At 49.8% G+C, this 16,464-nt stretch overlaps 1 protein-coding gene across 7 annotated transcripts in view; it reads right to left on the reverse strand.

Annotated features, from left to right (window-relative positions):
* GTF2I (general transcription factor IIi) overlaps positions 1-15,970 on the reverse strand; it is a 113,141-nt gene extending 97,171 nt beyond the window's left edge. For 3 of the 7 annotated variants that reach the window (XM_032756580.2, XM_032756554.2, XM_032756545.2), the window contains exon 1: positions 15,780-15,970. In XM_032756580.2, coding sequence (XP_032612471.2) covers positions 15,780-15,957 — 178 coding nt within the window. In that variant the 5' untranslated portion in view covers positions 15,958-15,970. Of the gene's footprint in view, positions 1-7,549; positions 7,926-15,779 lie in introns of those variants that run through there. The other 4 variants (XM_032756590.2, XM_032756563.2, XM_032756572.2 and 1 more) reach the window with 2 other exon arrangements.
* Positions 15,971-16,464: the final 494 nt, after the last annotated feature.

Raw genomic sequence — 16,464 nt, forward strand, 5'->3', positions numbered from 1 at the left:
AGCAACCTAAGTACTTAAACTCTATCCTCGCAACAGCTCTTAGAAGCGAAACATGTTCTATTATCATCAACTCCATTTTTAAAAATAGGCGCCAGGCGCGGTGGCTCAGGCCTGTAATCCCAGCCTTTGAGAGGCTGAGGTGGGCGGATCATCTAAGGTCAGGAGTTGGAGACCAGCCTGGCCAACATGGTGAAACCCTGTCTCTACTAAAAATACAGAAATTAGCCAGGTGTGGTGGCACACGCCTATAATTCCAGCTACTCAGGAGGCTGAGGCACGAGAATCACTCAAACCCGAGAGCAGGGGTTGTAGTGAGCTGAGATCATGCCACTGCATTCCAGCCTGGGTAACAGAGCAAGACACTGTCTCAAAAAATAAAAATAAAAATAAAAAACAGGCTGGGCACTGTTGGTTCACACCTGTAACCCCAGCACTTTGGGAGGCCGAGGCGGGTGGATCACCTGAGGTCAGGAGTTCGAGACCAGCCTGACCAAAATGGAGAAACCCCGTCTCTACTAAAAATATAAAATTAGCCAGGTGTGGTGGCACATGCCTGTAATCCCAGCTACTCGGGAGGCAGAGGCAGGAAAATCACTTGAACCCGGGAGGCGGAGGTTGCAGTGAGCCAAGCGCACCACTACGCTCCAGCCTGGGCAACAAGAGCAAAACTCCGTCTCAAAAAAAAAAAAATAGGGAAACACACAAAGATGAAGTGAAATGCCCAAGGTCGCACAGGCAGGAAATGGCAAGGGCCAGGATTGGAATCCAGGCAGTCAGACTTCAAACTTGTGTCACTAGCCATAAGCTATAAACCCTCTCTCAATTTATAAATTTGTCTTCCCTCTCATGATATATTTTTTAAGTAACTAGTTCTTTAAAAATAGGCGCCGGGCGTGGTGGCTCATGCCTGTAATCCCAGCACTTTGGGAGGCTGAGGTAGGTGGATCACTTGAGGTCAGCAGTTTGAGACCAGCCTGACCAACATGGTGAAACCCCGTCTCTACTAAAAACACAAAAATTAGCTGGGCATGGTGGCACATGCCTGTAATCCCAGCTACTCAGGAGACTGAGGCAGGAGAATCGCTTGAACCTGGGAGGCGGGGGTTGCAGTGAGCCGAGATCGCGCCGTTGCACTTTAGCCTGTGCAACAGAGGGAGACTCCTTCTCAAAAAACCAAAAACAGAAACAAGTTACAACCAAAGGAGAATGAGTCAATCCTCCAACAGCTCTGACAGTTCCTGGCTATACTGAACTTTCTCTTACTTTCTCAGTAGGCCAAAGTGGTAAAAAGCAAATGAGTACTGCCTGAAACAGGCATGGAATACCAAAACAAGAATTTTACAAAGGAAAAAAAAGAAAGAGGAAAAAACAAACAGGAAGACAGCAGGGAGAGTTCCAGAACAAAAGGGCAACAGTAAAGGACGACAGGGGAAGAATGGAGAATGAAGAATTATCAAGACAAATTCTTCACCTCTTCCAATGACATATCCACACAATTTTTACAGGATACACACATCCTTGGCTGGGCGCGGTGGCTCATGCCTGTAATCTCAGCACTTTGGGAGGCCAAGGCGGACAGATCACCTGAGGTCAGGAGTTTGAGACCACCTGGCCAACATGGTGAAACCCCATCTCTACTAAAAATACAAAAATTAGCCGGGCGTGGTGGCGAGTGCCTGTAGTACCAGCTACTTAGGAGACTGAGGCAGGAGAACCACTTGAACCCAGGAGGCGGAGGTTGCAGTGAGCCGAGATCGCGCCACTGCACCCCAGCCTGGGTGACAAAAGCGAGACTCTGTCTCAAAAATAAATAATAATAAAATAAAATGCAATAAAAAAACACACATCTTCTAAGACTCTAAGGCGTTTCGCTCCCCCAGGTAGGTATCCCCAATACACTTTAGTTAACCAAGTATGAGTCTTCATAGAGCTATGCTGCCAGTTTAAGCCTACTGATTCCCAGGTATCTCAACTCTACAAGTAGAATAAGCAACTGATTAGGTGTATTTTCTACTTTCTTTCAGTTATTAACAATGAATAACCTTCATTCAATAAATGAACCGGGTGCAGTGGCTCACGCCTGTAATCTCAGCACTTTGGGAGGCCGAGGCGGGTGGATCACTTGAGGTCGGGAGTTGGAGACCAGCCTGGCCAACATGGTGAAACCCCATCTCTACGAAAAATACAAAAAAATTAGCTGGGCATGGCGGCACATGCCTGTAATCCCAGCTACTCATGAGGCTAAGGCACAAGAATCGCTTGAGCCCGGGAATCGGAGATTGCAGAGCTGAGATGGCACCACTGCACTCCAGCCTGGGCCACAGAGTGAGACTCCGTCTCAAAAAAATAAATACTTTCCCTTAGACTGACATAAAAATGATTTGACATCCATCTATTTAAGCCAGTGGTAAGACCATTTCGTGTTAATTATACCACCCCAGTTACGAAGCATATTGCAAAAACTCATGTTTATATAAAACATTCATGTCATCAACAAAGAATGAAACAACAGTAGAAATGAATTAGGTGAAATGCAATGCAAATAGCTGGTAACCAGTAATAACAGAAGAGGTTAAGTGTTTAGTAATTGTTCAGTGTTCCTTTAGACAATAACAACCTGTCCACCTATGGGTCATCGAAAATGCTAGAACATAGCAGGATAGTGGCCATGAAAGTTGGGATCCCCTGAGGAGTGTGTACAACTCGCCTAAGGGTATAGGTGGGGGAAAGGAGGGAGGTCATCAACTTTAAACTAAAACCATTCCTCCCACCTAACCTGTGGTTATTTTCCCCAGAAAGAAATCCATTATAATTTTAAAAACCTAAAAATCACCAGGCGCGGTGGCTCACGCCTGTAACCCCAACAATTTGGGAGGCCTAGGCGGGCAGATCACAAGGTCAGGAGTTGGGGACCAGCCTGGCCAGCATGATAAAACCCCGTGTCTACTAAAAATACAAAAAATTAGCCAGGTGTGGTGGTGCATGCAATCCCAGCTACTCAGGAGGCTCAGTCAGGAGAATCACTTGAACCCAGGAGGCAGAGGTTGCAGTGAGCCAAGATTGCGCACCTACATTAGAGCAAGACTGTGTCTCAAAAAAAAAAAAAAAAAAAGGGCCAGGTGCGGTGGCTCACGCCTGTAATCCCAGCACTTTAGGAGGCCAAGGCAGGTGGATCACCTGAGGTCAGGAGTTCGAGACCCGCCTGGCCAACATGGAGAAACCCCGTCTCTACTAAAAATACAAAGTTAGCCGGGCGTGGTGGCACATGCCTATGATTCCAGCTACTCCGGAGGCTGAGGCAGGAGAATCACTTAAACCTGGGTGGGGGCAGAGGTTGCAGTGAGCCGACTGTGCCACTGCACTCTAGACTGGGCGACAGAGTGAAACTCCATCAAAAAAAAAAAGAAAGAAAAAACCTAAAAATCTTTCTCAGCAAGAATTGCCCCCAGCCCTGTCCCGCAAAAAGAACCCCCAAAGCCTACATTTTAATGTCAGTCTCTGTAGTCCTATTTGAGTAAGCTGAATCGTTGGAGGGCCATGTGGCAGAGGAGCCTCAGCACACAATGCTCCCCAACCCCCGTACTTCCAAGGGCCAAAACTACAAGCTGTGGTCCTATCACTCAAACCTTCTGTGTGGTGGTGTGGCAGACTTTGGGCATCTGAAGAAGATAATGTAACAAATGCCTGTGCTGCGACTAAAATCATAAATAAATCAGAATGGAAAAAAGCCAAACTTCCATAGATTTCCCATTTTATTCCGCACTTAAATCCATGGCCCCTTTTTAAAGTGGAAACTTATGAAACTTTTAACTTTTCTAATCATGGCTAACAGGAATTCTCAACTCTCAGACAGTTTTCTGAGCAATCTACAGTCAGTCGTCCGAATTATTTTTCATTCTTTAAGACCTAATTGTATTTTATTTTTTATTTTTTTTGAGACAGAGTCTCACTCTGTGGCCCAGGTTGGAGTGCAGTGGTGAGATCTCATCTCACTGCAACCTCCACCTCCCAGGTTCAAGAGATTCCCCTGCCTCAGCCTCCCCAAGTAGCTGAAACTACGGACGCACGCCACCACACCCGGCTAATTTTTGTATTTTTAGTACAGACGGGGTTTCACCATGTTGGCCAGGCTGGTCTCGAACTCCTAACTTCAGGTGTTCCACCTCCCTCGGCCTCCCAAAGTGCTGGGATTACAGGTGTGAGCCACCGCACCCGGGCAAGATCTAATTTTAAAGTAAGGAAAAGCAAACATCTCCAATAAATTTCTCCCCCTTCATTTTGCACCATTGTGAATGGTTCTCAAAGGGCTGTCCGGGGAGCAGCCACCATCAACACCACCTGGGGAGCTAATCGAAATGCAAATTGTCGGGCAACTCCCCAGACCTACAGGATCAGCCTGGGAGGTAGGGCCCAGCAAGCAGAGTCCGCACATGCCAGCTCTCCTGGGGACGCCCAGGCGCGGTGGTTTCAGAACCTCGGCTTAGGGGTTGAGTCACACTGGCCAGGTTCATGTGCTAGGTAAGCAAGAGTACAGAACTCTCCAACTTCTCTAGACTTGTTCCGCTCTATAGAATAGAATTACAGACTTGTCACAAAGATTAAATAAGAAAAATACTGTACATCCAAAGCGCTCAAGAGCCATGGGGGGGGGGCAAGGAAGACACTCAAATGTAAGCAGCATTGCTACCACCCGCAAGGCACTAGGACGATGCCAAACTGGAGGGGGAAGTGGAGGCAGAAAGACAAAGGAGGAAAAGGCTTCTTGTCCCTGCCCCTACGAGCTCAACATCCAGTGACTAGGTCAGATGCAGAGGAAAATAAAAGTGCCCTTAGCCGGGCGTGGTGGAGCGCTCCTGTAATCCCAGCTACTCAGCAGTCTGAAGCAGGAGAATCGCTTGAACCCGGGAGGCAGAGGTTGCAGAGAGCCGAGATCGCGCCACTGCACTCCAGCCTGGGCAACGAGAGCAAAACTCCGCTTCCCAAAAAAAAAAAAAAGAAAAGAAAAAGAAAAAGGAAAAGGAAAAAAAAAGAGAGAAAATACAGGTGCCCTGCAAGGAAGGGCACACAAGTTGATGGAAGACTAAGAAGAAACAAACTCTGACCATGAAATATAAGATAAGACCTCAGGCCGGGAGCGGTGGCTCACGCCTGTAATCCCAGCACTTTCGGAGACCGAGGCAGGCGCATCACCTGAGGTCAGGAGTTCAAGACCAGCCTTACAAACATGGCGAAACACCGTCTCTATTCAAAATACAAATATTAGCCGGGCTTGGGGGCAGGCGCCTGTAAACCCAGCTACTCGGGGGAGACTGAGGCAGGAAAATCGCTTGAACCTGGGAGGCGGAGGTTGCAGTGAGCGAAGATCGCGCCACTGCACTCCAGCCTGGGGGATAGAACGAAACTCTCTCAACAACAACAACAACAACAAAAAAAAAAAAAAAAAAAAGAGAAGACCTTAAGGAAGTGGCTGCATATGAGCAAGAAAGATTTCCATAGCCTGAAAAACGTCATTCCAGCCAAAAGACCAAGATCTCAAGGAGGAGAAACGAAAGCCAAGTCAGCAGCTACCGAAAAATCCTGTAGCAAGAAATAAAATCGGTCAACCCACACCATAGGCCTCAGCCTGGGGAGTAGACCCCGCCTCCGCAGGGCACTCTACCTGCACGTTCTCATTTGCAAACTAACTTCCCCTTTTGTTCCCTGAAGGACTGGAGACTTCTCCTCTGCACTGTCGGCCGATCAAGCCATTGTCTGCGGCAAAGTTGAATTTAAAAGAGATGAGGCCCAGCGTGATGGCTCAAGCCTCTACTCCCACCACTTTGGGAGGCCTAAACGGGAGGATCACCAGAGTCTAGGAGTTCCCGACCAGCCTAGGCAACACAAGAAGACCCCATCTCTAAAAAAAAATTAAAAATTAGCCAGGCGTGACCCAGGGCGGTGGCTCACGCCTGTAATCCCAGCACTTTGGTGGCAGGCCGAGGCGGGCCGATTGCTTTGAGCTTGATTCAAGAGTTGGAGACCAGCCTGGGCAACATGGTGAAACACCATCTCTACTAAAAACACAAAAATCAGCCCAGCGTGGTGGCGCACGCCTGTAATCCCAGCTACTCAGGAGGCTGAGGCAGGAGAATGGCTTGAACCCGGGAGGCAGAGGTTGCAGTGAGCCGAGATCACGCCAGTACACTTCAGCCTGGGCCACATAGTGAGACTCCATCTCAAAAAAAAGAAAAAAAAAAATTAGCCGGGTATGATGGCATGCGCCTGTAGTCCCAGGCACTGGGGAGGCTGAGGCAGGAGGATCGCTGGAGCCCAGGTGTTGGAGGCTGCGATGTGCTATGATTGTGCCACTCTGCACTTAAGCCAGGGCAACATAGAGAGACTCTTTCTAAAAAAAAGAAAATTAAGCCGAAAGCGATGGCTCACACCTGTAATCCCAGCACTCTGGGAGGCCAAGGTGGGAGGATCGCTTAAGCCTAGGAGTTCAAGACCAGCCTGGGCAACGTAGTGAGAACGCATCTCCACAAATAATTTTTTAAAAAAAAAAAGAGGTCAGTAGTCAGCAAGAGCTGCGCATCGGCAAGAGTGGACACTACTCGAACAGCACCCCACCTGTGAACATCCCCAGCCGCAAATCAGCGCAAATCTATAACCTAGGGAGGACAAAATTCGCTACACGAAAAGGCAAAAGTTGGATTAAGAAAAAGTGGAGAAGTCAGGGAGCGGGAAGGAGACAGCTTTTTCCATTTCATTTTCCTTCTTCCTCTGCACTCCCGTCGTCTGGGTGCTGGCCGAACCCAGACGGCTTAATTTGCATGGCCTAAGGCTGAAGTTTTCCTTCCGGTCATTGTGTTTATTTCCCCCAAAGAACAGGCCCCGCGGGACAGGCGCGCCGGGCCGGCCCGGGACAAAGCCCACTCCGGACTCCACCTGGGAGCGCGGCGGGGCGGGGGACAGCGCTCCCGCTCCCCCTCCCGCCGCAGTTACCAGGCAACGCGCGGCCCCGCCCCCATGCCGGTCGGCCAATCCCGCGCGTCTGCTGCCCCGGCGCAGGAGCCCCAGATACACCAGGCGAGCGCGACCCCAAGGCGGCTCGGGCCTGGCACCGCGCGCGCCCCCGCACCGCCTAGCCGGCCAATCAGCGTGGCGGGGCATGCGCAGCCCGCAGGGCCGCTCGCTCGCTCGCGCGCGGGATCGCACGCGCGAGGCGCCCCCCCACCCCACGCCGGTTGGCGCGCGCGCCCCTCCCCCACGCGCACCGAGGCGCGCGCGTGCCACTGTCGTCCCCCGCGACCGCGTCCGTGCCGCCCCACCCCCATCGCCTCGTTTCGGCCACTGCCAAGGCCGGCGGGGCTCGAGACCCGGCGAGGCGGTGGGGGTGGGGGTAGGGGGAGGCGGCACGGGCGCCCCCCAAGGCCCCACACCGCGCGCGGCGGGCCGCGGCTCCCAGGCCCCTGTCCCTGCAGGCCCCGGCGGGGCAAAGTCTCCAATAAAGGCCCCCGCTCGCAATGGCCCCCGGGGCGGGGGCGGGGATGAGGCGAGAGGGACTCACCCGAGTGCGGCCGCCTCCAAGCAGCGCCGGGGCCGGGGGTGCCGAGGGGAGGCGAGTGTGGGCCGCGCGCGGGCTGCGGCCGCCGCGGAGCAGCCTCGGCTGAGGGGAGCTGGCGAGCGGACGGGAGGCGACAGGGGGCGAGGGGCCCGTGAGTGTCGGCCGCGCTCCTGTCACCGCCGCATGGCCGCCCCGCAGGCAGGGCCTCGCTCAGCGCCTTGATCCGATCACTGGGGGACAGAGGCAGAGGCCGGGGTGACCGCGGCAGGCGGGCGGCCGCGGCTGGAGAGCGCGTGCGGGGAAGCGGGGGGGCGACCGGTGGCCCCTTTTCTCTGCTCTCCCAGCTTCTCTCTCACCCTCCTCCTCCTCCTTTTTTTCTTTTTTTCTTTTTTTTTTTTTTTTGTTCCTCGAAGGCGCGTTGCGCGTGCGCATCCGCAGCGCCGCCCAGCGGGAGTTGTAGTTTCGGATGCGTTCCCGGTCAACGCGGCGGCAGTGGCCATGGACTACAACTCCCAGGAAGCACCGCGCCAGCTAGCCCCGAACCCGAGGACTAGGCAAGCGCGGCGCCCGGCCCTCTCCAGCAAGGGCTGTCAATGGAGGCGAGGGTAGTGGGAGCGAGAACATGGCTGCACCTGGGGCCTGCGCGGCCGCCCGGGTGGGGGAGGGGAGCCGGGGTGCAGAAACGGAAATCTGGACGGGTGGTGGCTCCGGCCTCGTCCCCACCGCGCGCCAGCCGCCGTCCAAGTTCCCCACTTGCTCTTGCACCCCACATTCCTTGCAAATTGCGAGGCAGGGACGCTGCAAAAGCCGGGGAGCCCCGGGCCGGCCCGTCGTCCTCCGTGCTCTGCAAAAGGGGAGTCTTTCCACCCAGCACTACCCTCCGGGACACAAAGAACTCCTCTCTAGTGTTTTCCAAGCTGGCCTCCAAAGAGACCGTTGCCCCCAAGTTCGGACAGGCGAGAGGGGAGGAGACCTTGTGTTTTAATTCCTCCCCCAGACCCTCCGCCTCTGTCTCTCCCTCAGGATTTCGAAGGAAACTTGCAAGGGACTGGGAGTAGAAATCCTGACTCGTAGCTCTTGTTTTGTTCTGTCAACCGCGATGCGATTTAACTCAAACTCCTCCCCCTACCATTATTTTTTGCTTCTCAACTTGCATTAGCCGGTGGGTTCTGAAAATGGAGAGACATTACTGTTCACCTAAGTTAAACTCCAAAACTTTACAACCCCGAGGCCGACGATTTTTAGATGTTTATGTAAAGCACAAGATTGAGTGGTTTTTTGATTCCCCCCCCCCCCCCCCACCGACCCAGTACCACCCACTGGGGATTCGGGCCACGATGGCCATCCTCCCCCGACCCGCCGCTTCTCGGTAGGTGGCGACCACGACGCTTTTTCCAGTCTCCAAGCCTTTGTCGCTAGTGAGAAAACTTTCCGAGTAGCCAGTCTTTTGATGTGGGTCCAAAAAACCTTTCCTTTCAATCTGGGTTCTGCGATTGGCATTCCCCATCGTCTCTCTTGCACAGACCGCACCCAGTAAAGCCTCCTCTAGAATTTTCATGTTGGATTTTTTATAAAAATACATGGAGAGCGTAAAGCTCACCGGAGAAGCAATCTGATTACAGAAGCCTGAATTTTTGCGATTTCCCGGACAATGTCTAGGATCCCTTAGGTCCTTGCCTAATAAGATTGTGACTCTCCTTTGTCGATTGTCTCGAAAGTCATTCATTAAGTTTGCACAAGAGCAACTTTCTTTTTGCACTTGTATTTCATTGACATTTAGTAATATTTAATTAAATTCTCTATTCCCAATACCACGTGCCACTGACATATATTTAGGAACAAATTTAACTCTTGAGAAGCCTATAACTCACTTTAGTAAGAGCAGCCATCCTACGAGATGCAGATTTCAGCTACTGTGGACTTCAGTGAGTATGTTTTGTTGAGAGAGTGGTTTCTCCACCTGGAGGGGTCGAGGAAAGGATTTCCTGGGTATAGTGGAGTCGTAGAGTAGAATTTGGGAGGGTGTTACAAAGTGAGTTAGTAAGGCAGAAGTTTATTTAGCCAAGATGACCCTTATCATCGTGAAAACGTTTGGAAGATACTTCCTTTCTTCTATGAATTTGTTTAGTGGTTCACAGTGGAATTTTTTTTTGAGACCGAGCCTCACTCCGTCGCCCACGCCGGAGTGCAGTGGCGCGATCTCGGCTCACGGCAACCTCTACCTCCCGGGTTCAAGCGATTCTCCTGCCTCAGCCTCCTGAGTAGCTAGGATTACAGGCGTGCACTACCACGCCCAGCTAATTTTTGTATTTTTAGTACAGACGGGTTTCACCATGTTGCCCAGACTGTTCTCGAACTCCTGACCTCAAGTGATCTGCCTGCCTCAGCCTCCCAAAGTGCTGAGATTACAGGCGTGAGCATCGCACCGGGCCCACAGTGGAATTTTGCTGCCTCTTCATAAACAACTCCAACTTCTTTGAGACTGAAGCAGTTCCTAAAACGGTTAGGTCAACATGAGCTGGTTTTGAATTACCTCTAGTCAGAAAGCTGTCTCTGTTGAGGCAATGTGTATGCAGACAAAGCGTTTTTCTGAGCATTTTGCCATTAAGGTTTGTAACCCTCAAATTCATGTGTTACAGTCATAAAGATCTTGTGTGTTCTGTCTTCATTAAGGTCTGGCTCACTGCAGCTTGTTGGAACACTTGTCACTATTCATTGAACAATTTGTCCTTCATCTTAGTGGTATAGATACTACATTAATTGTGGCCACTGTTATAAATCACTTTGGGGGCCGGGCACGGTGGCTCACGCTTGTAATCCCAGCACTTTGGGAGGCCGAGGCGGGCGGATCACGAGGTCAGGAGATCGAGACCACGGTGAAACCCCGTCGCTACTAAAAATACAAAAAATTAGCCGGGCATGGTGGCGGACGCCTGTAGTCCCAGCTACTGGGAGAGGCTGAGGCAGAAGAATGGCGTGAACCCGGGAGGCGGAGCTTGCAGTGAGCCGAGATCGCGCCACTGCACTCCAACCTGGGTGACAGAGTGAGGCTCTGTCTCAAAATAAATAAATAAATAAATAAATCACTTTGGATACTATCTCTCTGCAAAGCTAGGGTTTTGTTTTACTTTTTTTTTTTTTTCCTGTTTTTGAGACAGGGTCTTACTGTATCACCCAGGCTGTAGTGCAATGGTTCGATCACAGCTCACTGCAGCCTCCAACTCCAGTTTCAAGCCATCCTCCCACCTTAGCCTCCCGAATGGCTGGGACAACATGTATGTGCCACCACACCCAGCTAATTTCGTTTTTTGTAGAGATGGGTCTCACTATGTTGCCCAGGCTGGTCTTGACTTCCTGGGCTCAAATGAACCTCCTGCCATGGCCTCCAAAGTGCTGGGATTACAGGCATGAGGCACTGCACTGGACCCAGGTTTTTTTTTCGAATGTAGGATCAGATTACCGTTTTGGGGATTGGGCAATAGATGAAAAATAATAGTTGATTTGTGTCTAAAAATGATGTAGTAGGAAGTCCTCCTTTATTTATTGATATTTTTGGGAGGGGATGGGGTCTCACTCTGGTGCCCAGGCTGGAGTGCAGTGGTGCGATCTTGGCTCACTGCAACCTCCAACTCCTGGGCTCAAGAGATTCTCCTGCCTCAGCCTCCCAAGTAGCTGGGATTACAGGTATGCACCACCATGCTCGGCTAATTTTTGGATTTTTAGTAGAGACAGGGTTTCACCATGTTGGTCTGTCTGGTCTCAAATTCCTGACCTCAAGTGATCCGCCTGCCTCAGCCCCCCAAGGTGCTGAGATTACAGGCGTAAACCACTGCACCCAGCCAGGAAATCCTCCTTTAAAGACTAGAATCGGGCTGGGCACAGTGGCTCATGCCTGTAATCCCAGCACTTTAGAAGGCCGAGGCAGGCAGATCACCTGAGATTAGGAGTTCGAGACCAGCCTGAGCAACAAGGAGAAACCACATCTCTTCTAAAAATATAAAATTAGGCCAGGTGCGGTGGCTCACACTTGTAATCCCAGCACTTTGGGAGGCTGAGGCGGGCGGATCACGAGGTCAGGAGATCGAGACCACGGTGAAACCCCGTCTCTACTAAAAATACAAAAAAATTAGCCGGGCGTGGTGGCGGGCGCCTGTAGTCCCAGCTACTCGGAGAGGCTGAGGCAGGAGAATGGCGTGAACCTGGGAAGCGGAGCTTGCAGTGAGCCGAGATCGCGCCACTGCGCTCCAGCCTGGGCGACAGAGAAAGACTCCGTCTCAAAAAAAAAAAAAAAAAGTCTCAAAAATATAAAATTAGCCGGGCGTGGTGGCACATGCCTGTAATCCCAGCTACTCAGGAGGCTGAGGCAGGAGAATAGCTTGAACCTGAGAGGGAAAGACTGCGGTGAGCCGAGATTGTGCCATTGCACTGCAGCCTGGACAACAAGAGCGAAACTCCATCTCAAAAAAAAAAAAAAAAAAAGACTAGAATCACAGGATGCGTATACGAAGAGATGCAGACTGGATTGGGGCTTCAGCAAGAGCAGATTTGCGGCTCTCAGCTCATGGTCAGTCAGGACATAAGTACAGAGTCCAACAGCTGGCAGAACCATCCATGTTATTTCAATTATTTCCCCCTCTCTTTTTGTTAATGTTTAGCTTAGCCTTCAGATAAGCGTCCATATGATGTGACTTTTCCATTCTTCTGTTTGGTGGGAAACAAAGCCAAGTCAAATGGGCCTTGGCCAAGCTAGAGATGGATTTGGACCCCACGTGAGCAATTCCACCAACTCAGATGCATCTTCGCTTAGACTCTGGGCTTAGAGCTTCGTTGACTGCTTTGAAATAGCAGGTGATTGGCGCGGCGGCTCATGCCTGTAATCCCAGCAGTTTGGGACGCCAAAGTGGGAGGATCACGAGGTCGGGAGTTTGAGACCAGCCTGGCCAACATGGTGAAACCCCATCGCTACTAAAAATACAAAAAAAAAATTAACCAAGCATGGTGGTATGTGCCTGTAATCCCAGCTACTCGGGAGGCTGATGCAGTAGAATCGCTTGAACCAGGGAGGCAGAGGTTGCAGTGAGCTGCGATCGCGCCATTGCACTACAGTCTGGGCAAAAGAGCGAGACTCCGTCTCAAGATGGTGAAACCCGTCTCTACTAAAAATACAAAAAATTAGCCGGGCGTGGTGGCAGGCACCTGTAATCCCAGCTACTTGGGAGGCTGAGGCAGAGAATTGCTTGAACCCAGGAGGCGGAGGCTGTAGTGAGCCGAGATCGCGCCACTGCACTCCAGCCTGGGAGACAGAGCAAGACTCCATCTCAAAAAAAAAAAAAAAAAAAAAAGAAAAGAAAACAGAAATAGCATGTGATCATGGGACCCTGCATAGGAACCCCTGAAAGCCCACAGTGACAGGACCATGGTTATGCCACTTTGTTGAGATCTCTGTTGTTGGGATCATATGCTCTTTTTAAAGATTTTTTTTGAATCCAAACTGAATACTCTTTTGGTGACTCTGTTATATCACTTTTTTTTTTGGTAGAGATGGAGTCTTGCTATGTTGACCGGGCTGGTTCCAAACTCCTGGCTTCAAGCAATCCTCCTGCCTCAGCCTTCCAAAGTGCTATGATTACAGGCATGAGTACCTGCACCCACTGTCTCTCATATATTCTATTTTATTTATTTATGTATTTATTATTATTTTTGATGGAGTCTCACTCTGTCACACAGGTTGGAGTACAGTGGCACAAGCTCAGCTCATTGCAACCTCCACCTCCCAGGTTCAAGCGATTCTCCTGCCTCAGGCCCTTGAGTAGCTGGGATTATAGGTGCACACCACCCCACCTGGCTAATTTTTGGATTTTTAGTAGAGACGAGGTTTCACCATGTTGGTCATGTTGGCCAGGCTGGTCTCAAACTCCTAACCCCAGGTGATCCATCCACCTCGGACTCCCAAAGTGCTGCCATTGCACTTTCAGCCACCGCGCCCAGCCCTCAGTAGTATATTTTAGATTGCCCAAAACCATAATTCTGGTGAAAGTTCAGGTACTCTGTTTTTTTGTTTTCTGCTTTTTGTTTTGAGACAAGTTCTCTCACTCCAGTTGCCCAGGCTGGAGTGCAATGGCGCGATCTCGGCTCCTGCAACCTCCGCCTCCTGGGTTCAAGCAATTCTCCTGTCTCAGCCTCCTGAGTAGCTGGGATTACAGGTGCGTGCCCCCAGGCCCAGCTAATTTTTGTATTTTTAGTAGAGACAGGGTTTCACCATGTTGGTCAGGGTGGTCTCAAACTCCTAACCTCATGATCCGCCCACCTTGGCCTCCCAAAGTGCTGGGATTACAGGCGTGAGCCACCCTGTCCAGCCACTTTTTTTGTTGTTGTTGTTTTTTGAGACAGAGTTTCCCAAGTTGGAGTGGGATCCCCAGCTGTATCCCATGCTGGAGTGCAGTGGCGTGATCTCGGCTCACTGCAATCTCTGCCTCCCAGGTTCAAGCAGTTCTCCTGCCTCAGCCTCCTGAGTAGCTGGGATTACAGGCGAGCACCACCACGCCTGGCTAATTTCTGTATTTTTGGTGAGACAGGATTCTACCATGTTGGTCAGGCTGGTCTCGAACTCCTGACCTCGTAATCTGCCCACCTCAGACTCGCAAAGTGCTGGGATTACAGGCATGAGCCAACACATCCAACCACAATGATATTTTTTAATACTGATTATAAAACACTGTTTTTGAACGGTTTTTTGTTCGAATAATTTGAATATTTAGAATCCTGAATAAATGACAACCTTTTCCAGTATGTATGGTTCTTAGAATTCATCCAAAGGTGGAAAAAAAAAACTAAATCCAAGTTATAATTTATTCATAACAATTAATAATGTAGATGTGATCTAAATAGACCTTCCAGCTCTAGCTCTGCCTTTTGTGTGAGCATCTGGCCGACACAGTAAAACGAATATTCATGTTGCACCAGTTGAAATAAACAGTTTTCTTTGTTGGGGTAGCAGGATTTAGATGAATTTTTATCTGCTATTTAAGATTATGTTAACATTGTCGTTGTTTTTTGAAGTTTTTAAATTTAAGTTTTTAAATATAAAGCTCTAAATTTAAGTTGTTAAAAATAAAACCTCCATAGTATTTTCTCTGCCTTCTCCAGGGATTTGGGGAAATCAGATGATATGTAGATGAAAATACTTTATCAACTTGGGTACGTGTTATATAAATATTAGATGGTATTATTTAGCATTCAAAACTTTTTTTTTTTTTTTTGAGACGGAGTCTCGCTCTATCGCCCAGGCTGGAGTGCAGTGGCACAATCTCGGCTCACTGCAAGCTCTGCCTCCTGGGTTCACGCCATTCTCCTGCCTCAGCCTCTCCGAGTAGCTGGGACTACAGGCGCCCGCCACCACGCCCAGCTAATTTTTTGTATTTTTAGTAGAGACGGGGTTTCACCGTGGTCTCGATCTCCTGACCTCGTGATCCGCCCGCCTCGGCCTCCCAAAGTGCTGGGATTACAAGAGTGAGCCACCGCGCCCGGCTTCAAAGCATTTTTTTTAATATGAAGAAAGTTCATGTTTCTTTTCTTTCTTTTCTTTCTTTTTTTTTTTTTTTTTTTTTTGAGACAGAGTTTCGCTCTTGTTGCCCAGGCTGGAGTGCAATGGCACGATCTCGGCTCACCGCAACCTTTGCCTCCCGGGTTCAAGCGATTCTCCTGCCTCAGCCTCCCGAGCAGCTGGGATTACAGGCATGCGCCACCATGCCCGGCTAATTTTGTATTTTTAGTAGAGACGGGGTTTCTCCATGTTGGTCAGGCTGATCTCGAACTCCCAACCTCAGGTGATCTGCTCGCCTCAGTGGGAGAAGGATAAGGAGCAGAAAAAAAATAACTATTAGATAGGCTTAGTACCCGGGTGGCAAAATAATTTGTACAACAAACGCTGGTGACACGAGTTTACCTATGTAACAAACCCGCATATGTACCCATGAACCTAAAATAAAAGTTAAAAGAGAGAGAGAGCGAATACAGTAGTCCCCTCTTATCTGTGGAGGACACATTCCAAGATGGCTAGTGGATGCCTGAAACCTTGGATAATACCAAATCCAATTAGGCACAGGAAGAAATTAACAACAATGATAACAAAATAGAACAAGTATAGCAAGTACTAAGTTAGGTGAATGTGATCCCTCTCTCTCTCTCTGTCTCTCTCTCCTCTCTTTCTCAAAATAACTTGTACTGTACTCACCCTTCTTCTTCTTCTTGTAATGATGTGAGAATCTATGCCTGAATCTGTGTAACCATCCCTTACTCGCAGTAAATGGCTTGGTGTCGGTTTCAGAGCATCCTTTGCTGAAGTCTTGGTATAGGCTCAAGGCTTTCTGGCGCAACATGTTGCTGTCAGTGGGAACACGTTTTCTGTTCATCTCTTCCACCCACAAATGCAGCGCCTGTTCCATCTCAACTAAGCACTTATCACGCACTGTGGCCGTCACTTTAGCAGTTGGAGGTGAGACAGCAAAACTAGCACGAATTTCTTTTTCCTTCTTCACAATTTCACGGATGGAAGATTCATTCTTCCCGTAGATCTTAGCAACCTCAGCATAGGATTTTTTGTCTTTCCTGATTAAGTCGAGAACTTTCACCTTTTCACTTAGAGGAAGCACTTTACGGCTTCTCTTTGGCCTATCCAAATTCCCAGCATCATTACTCTTGTGCTTTGGGGCCATTATGATGGAAAATAAGAGTGATTTGAACACAAACAATGCAATACTTGCAGACAGTCGATCTGATAACCCAGACGGCTCCCAAGTGACTAACGGGTGGGTGGCGTCTACCGTAGTTCCCCCTCTTATCTGCAGTTTCGCTTTCTGCAGTTTCAGTTACCCACGGTCAACCGCGGTCCAAAAATAGCTGAGTTCAGTACAAAAAGA

Source organism: Hylobates moloch, unplaced genomic scaffold, assembly GCF_009828535.3.
Source record: "Hylobates moloch isolate HMO894 unplaced genomic scaffold, HMol_V3 SCAFFOLD_1, whole genome shotgun sequence".
NCBI lineage: Eukaryota > Metazoa > Chordata > Mammalia > Primates > Hylobatidae > Hylobates > Hylobates moloch.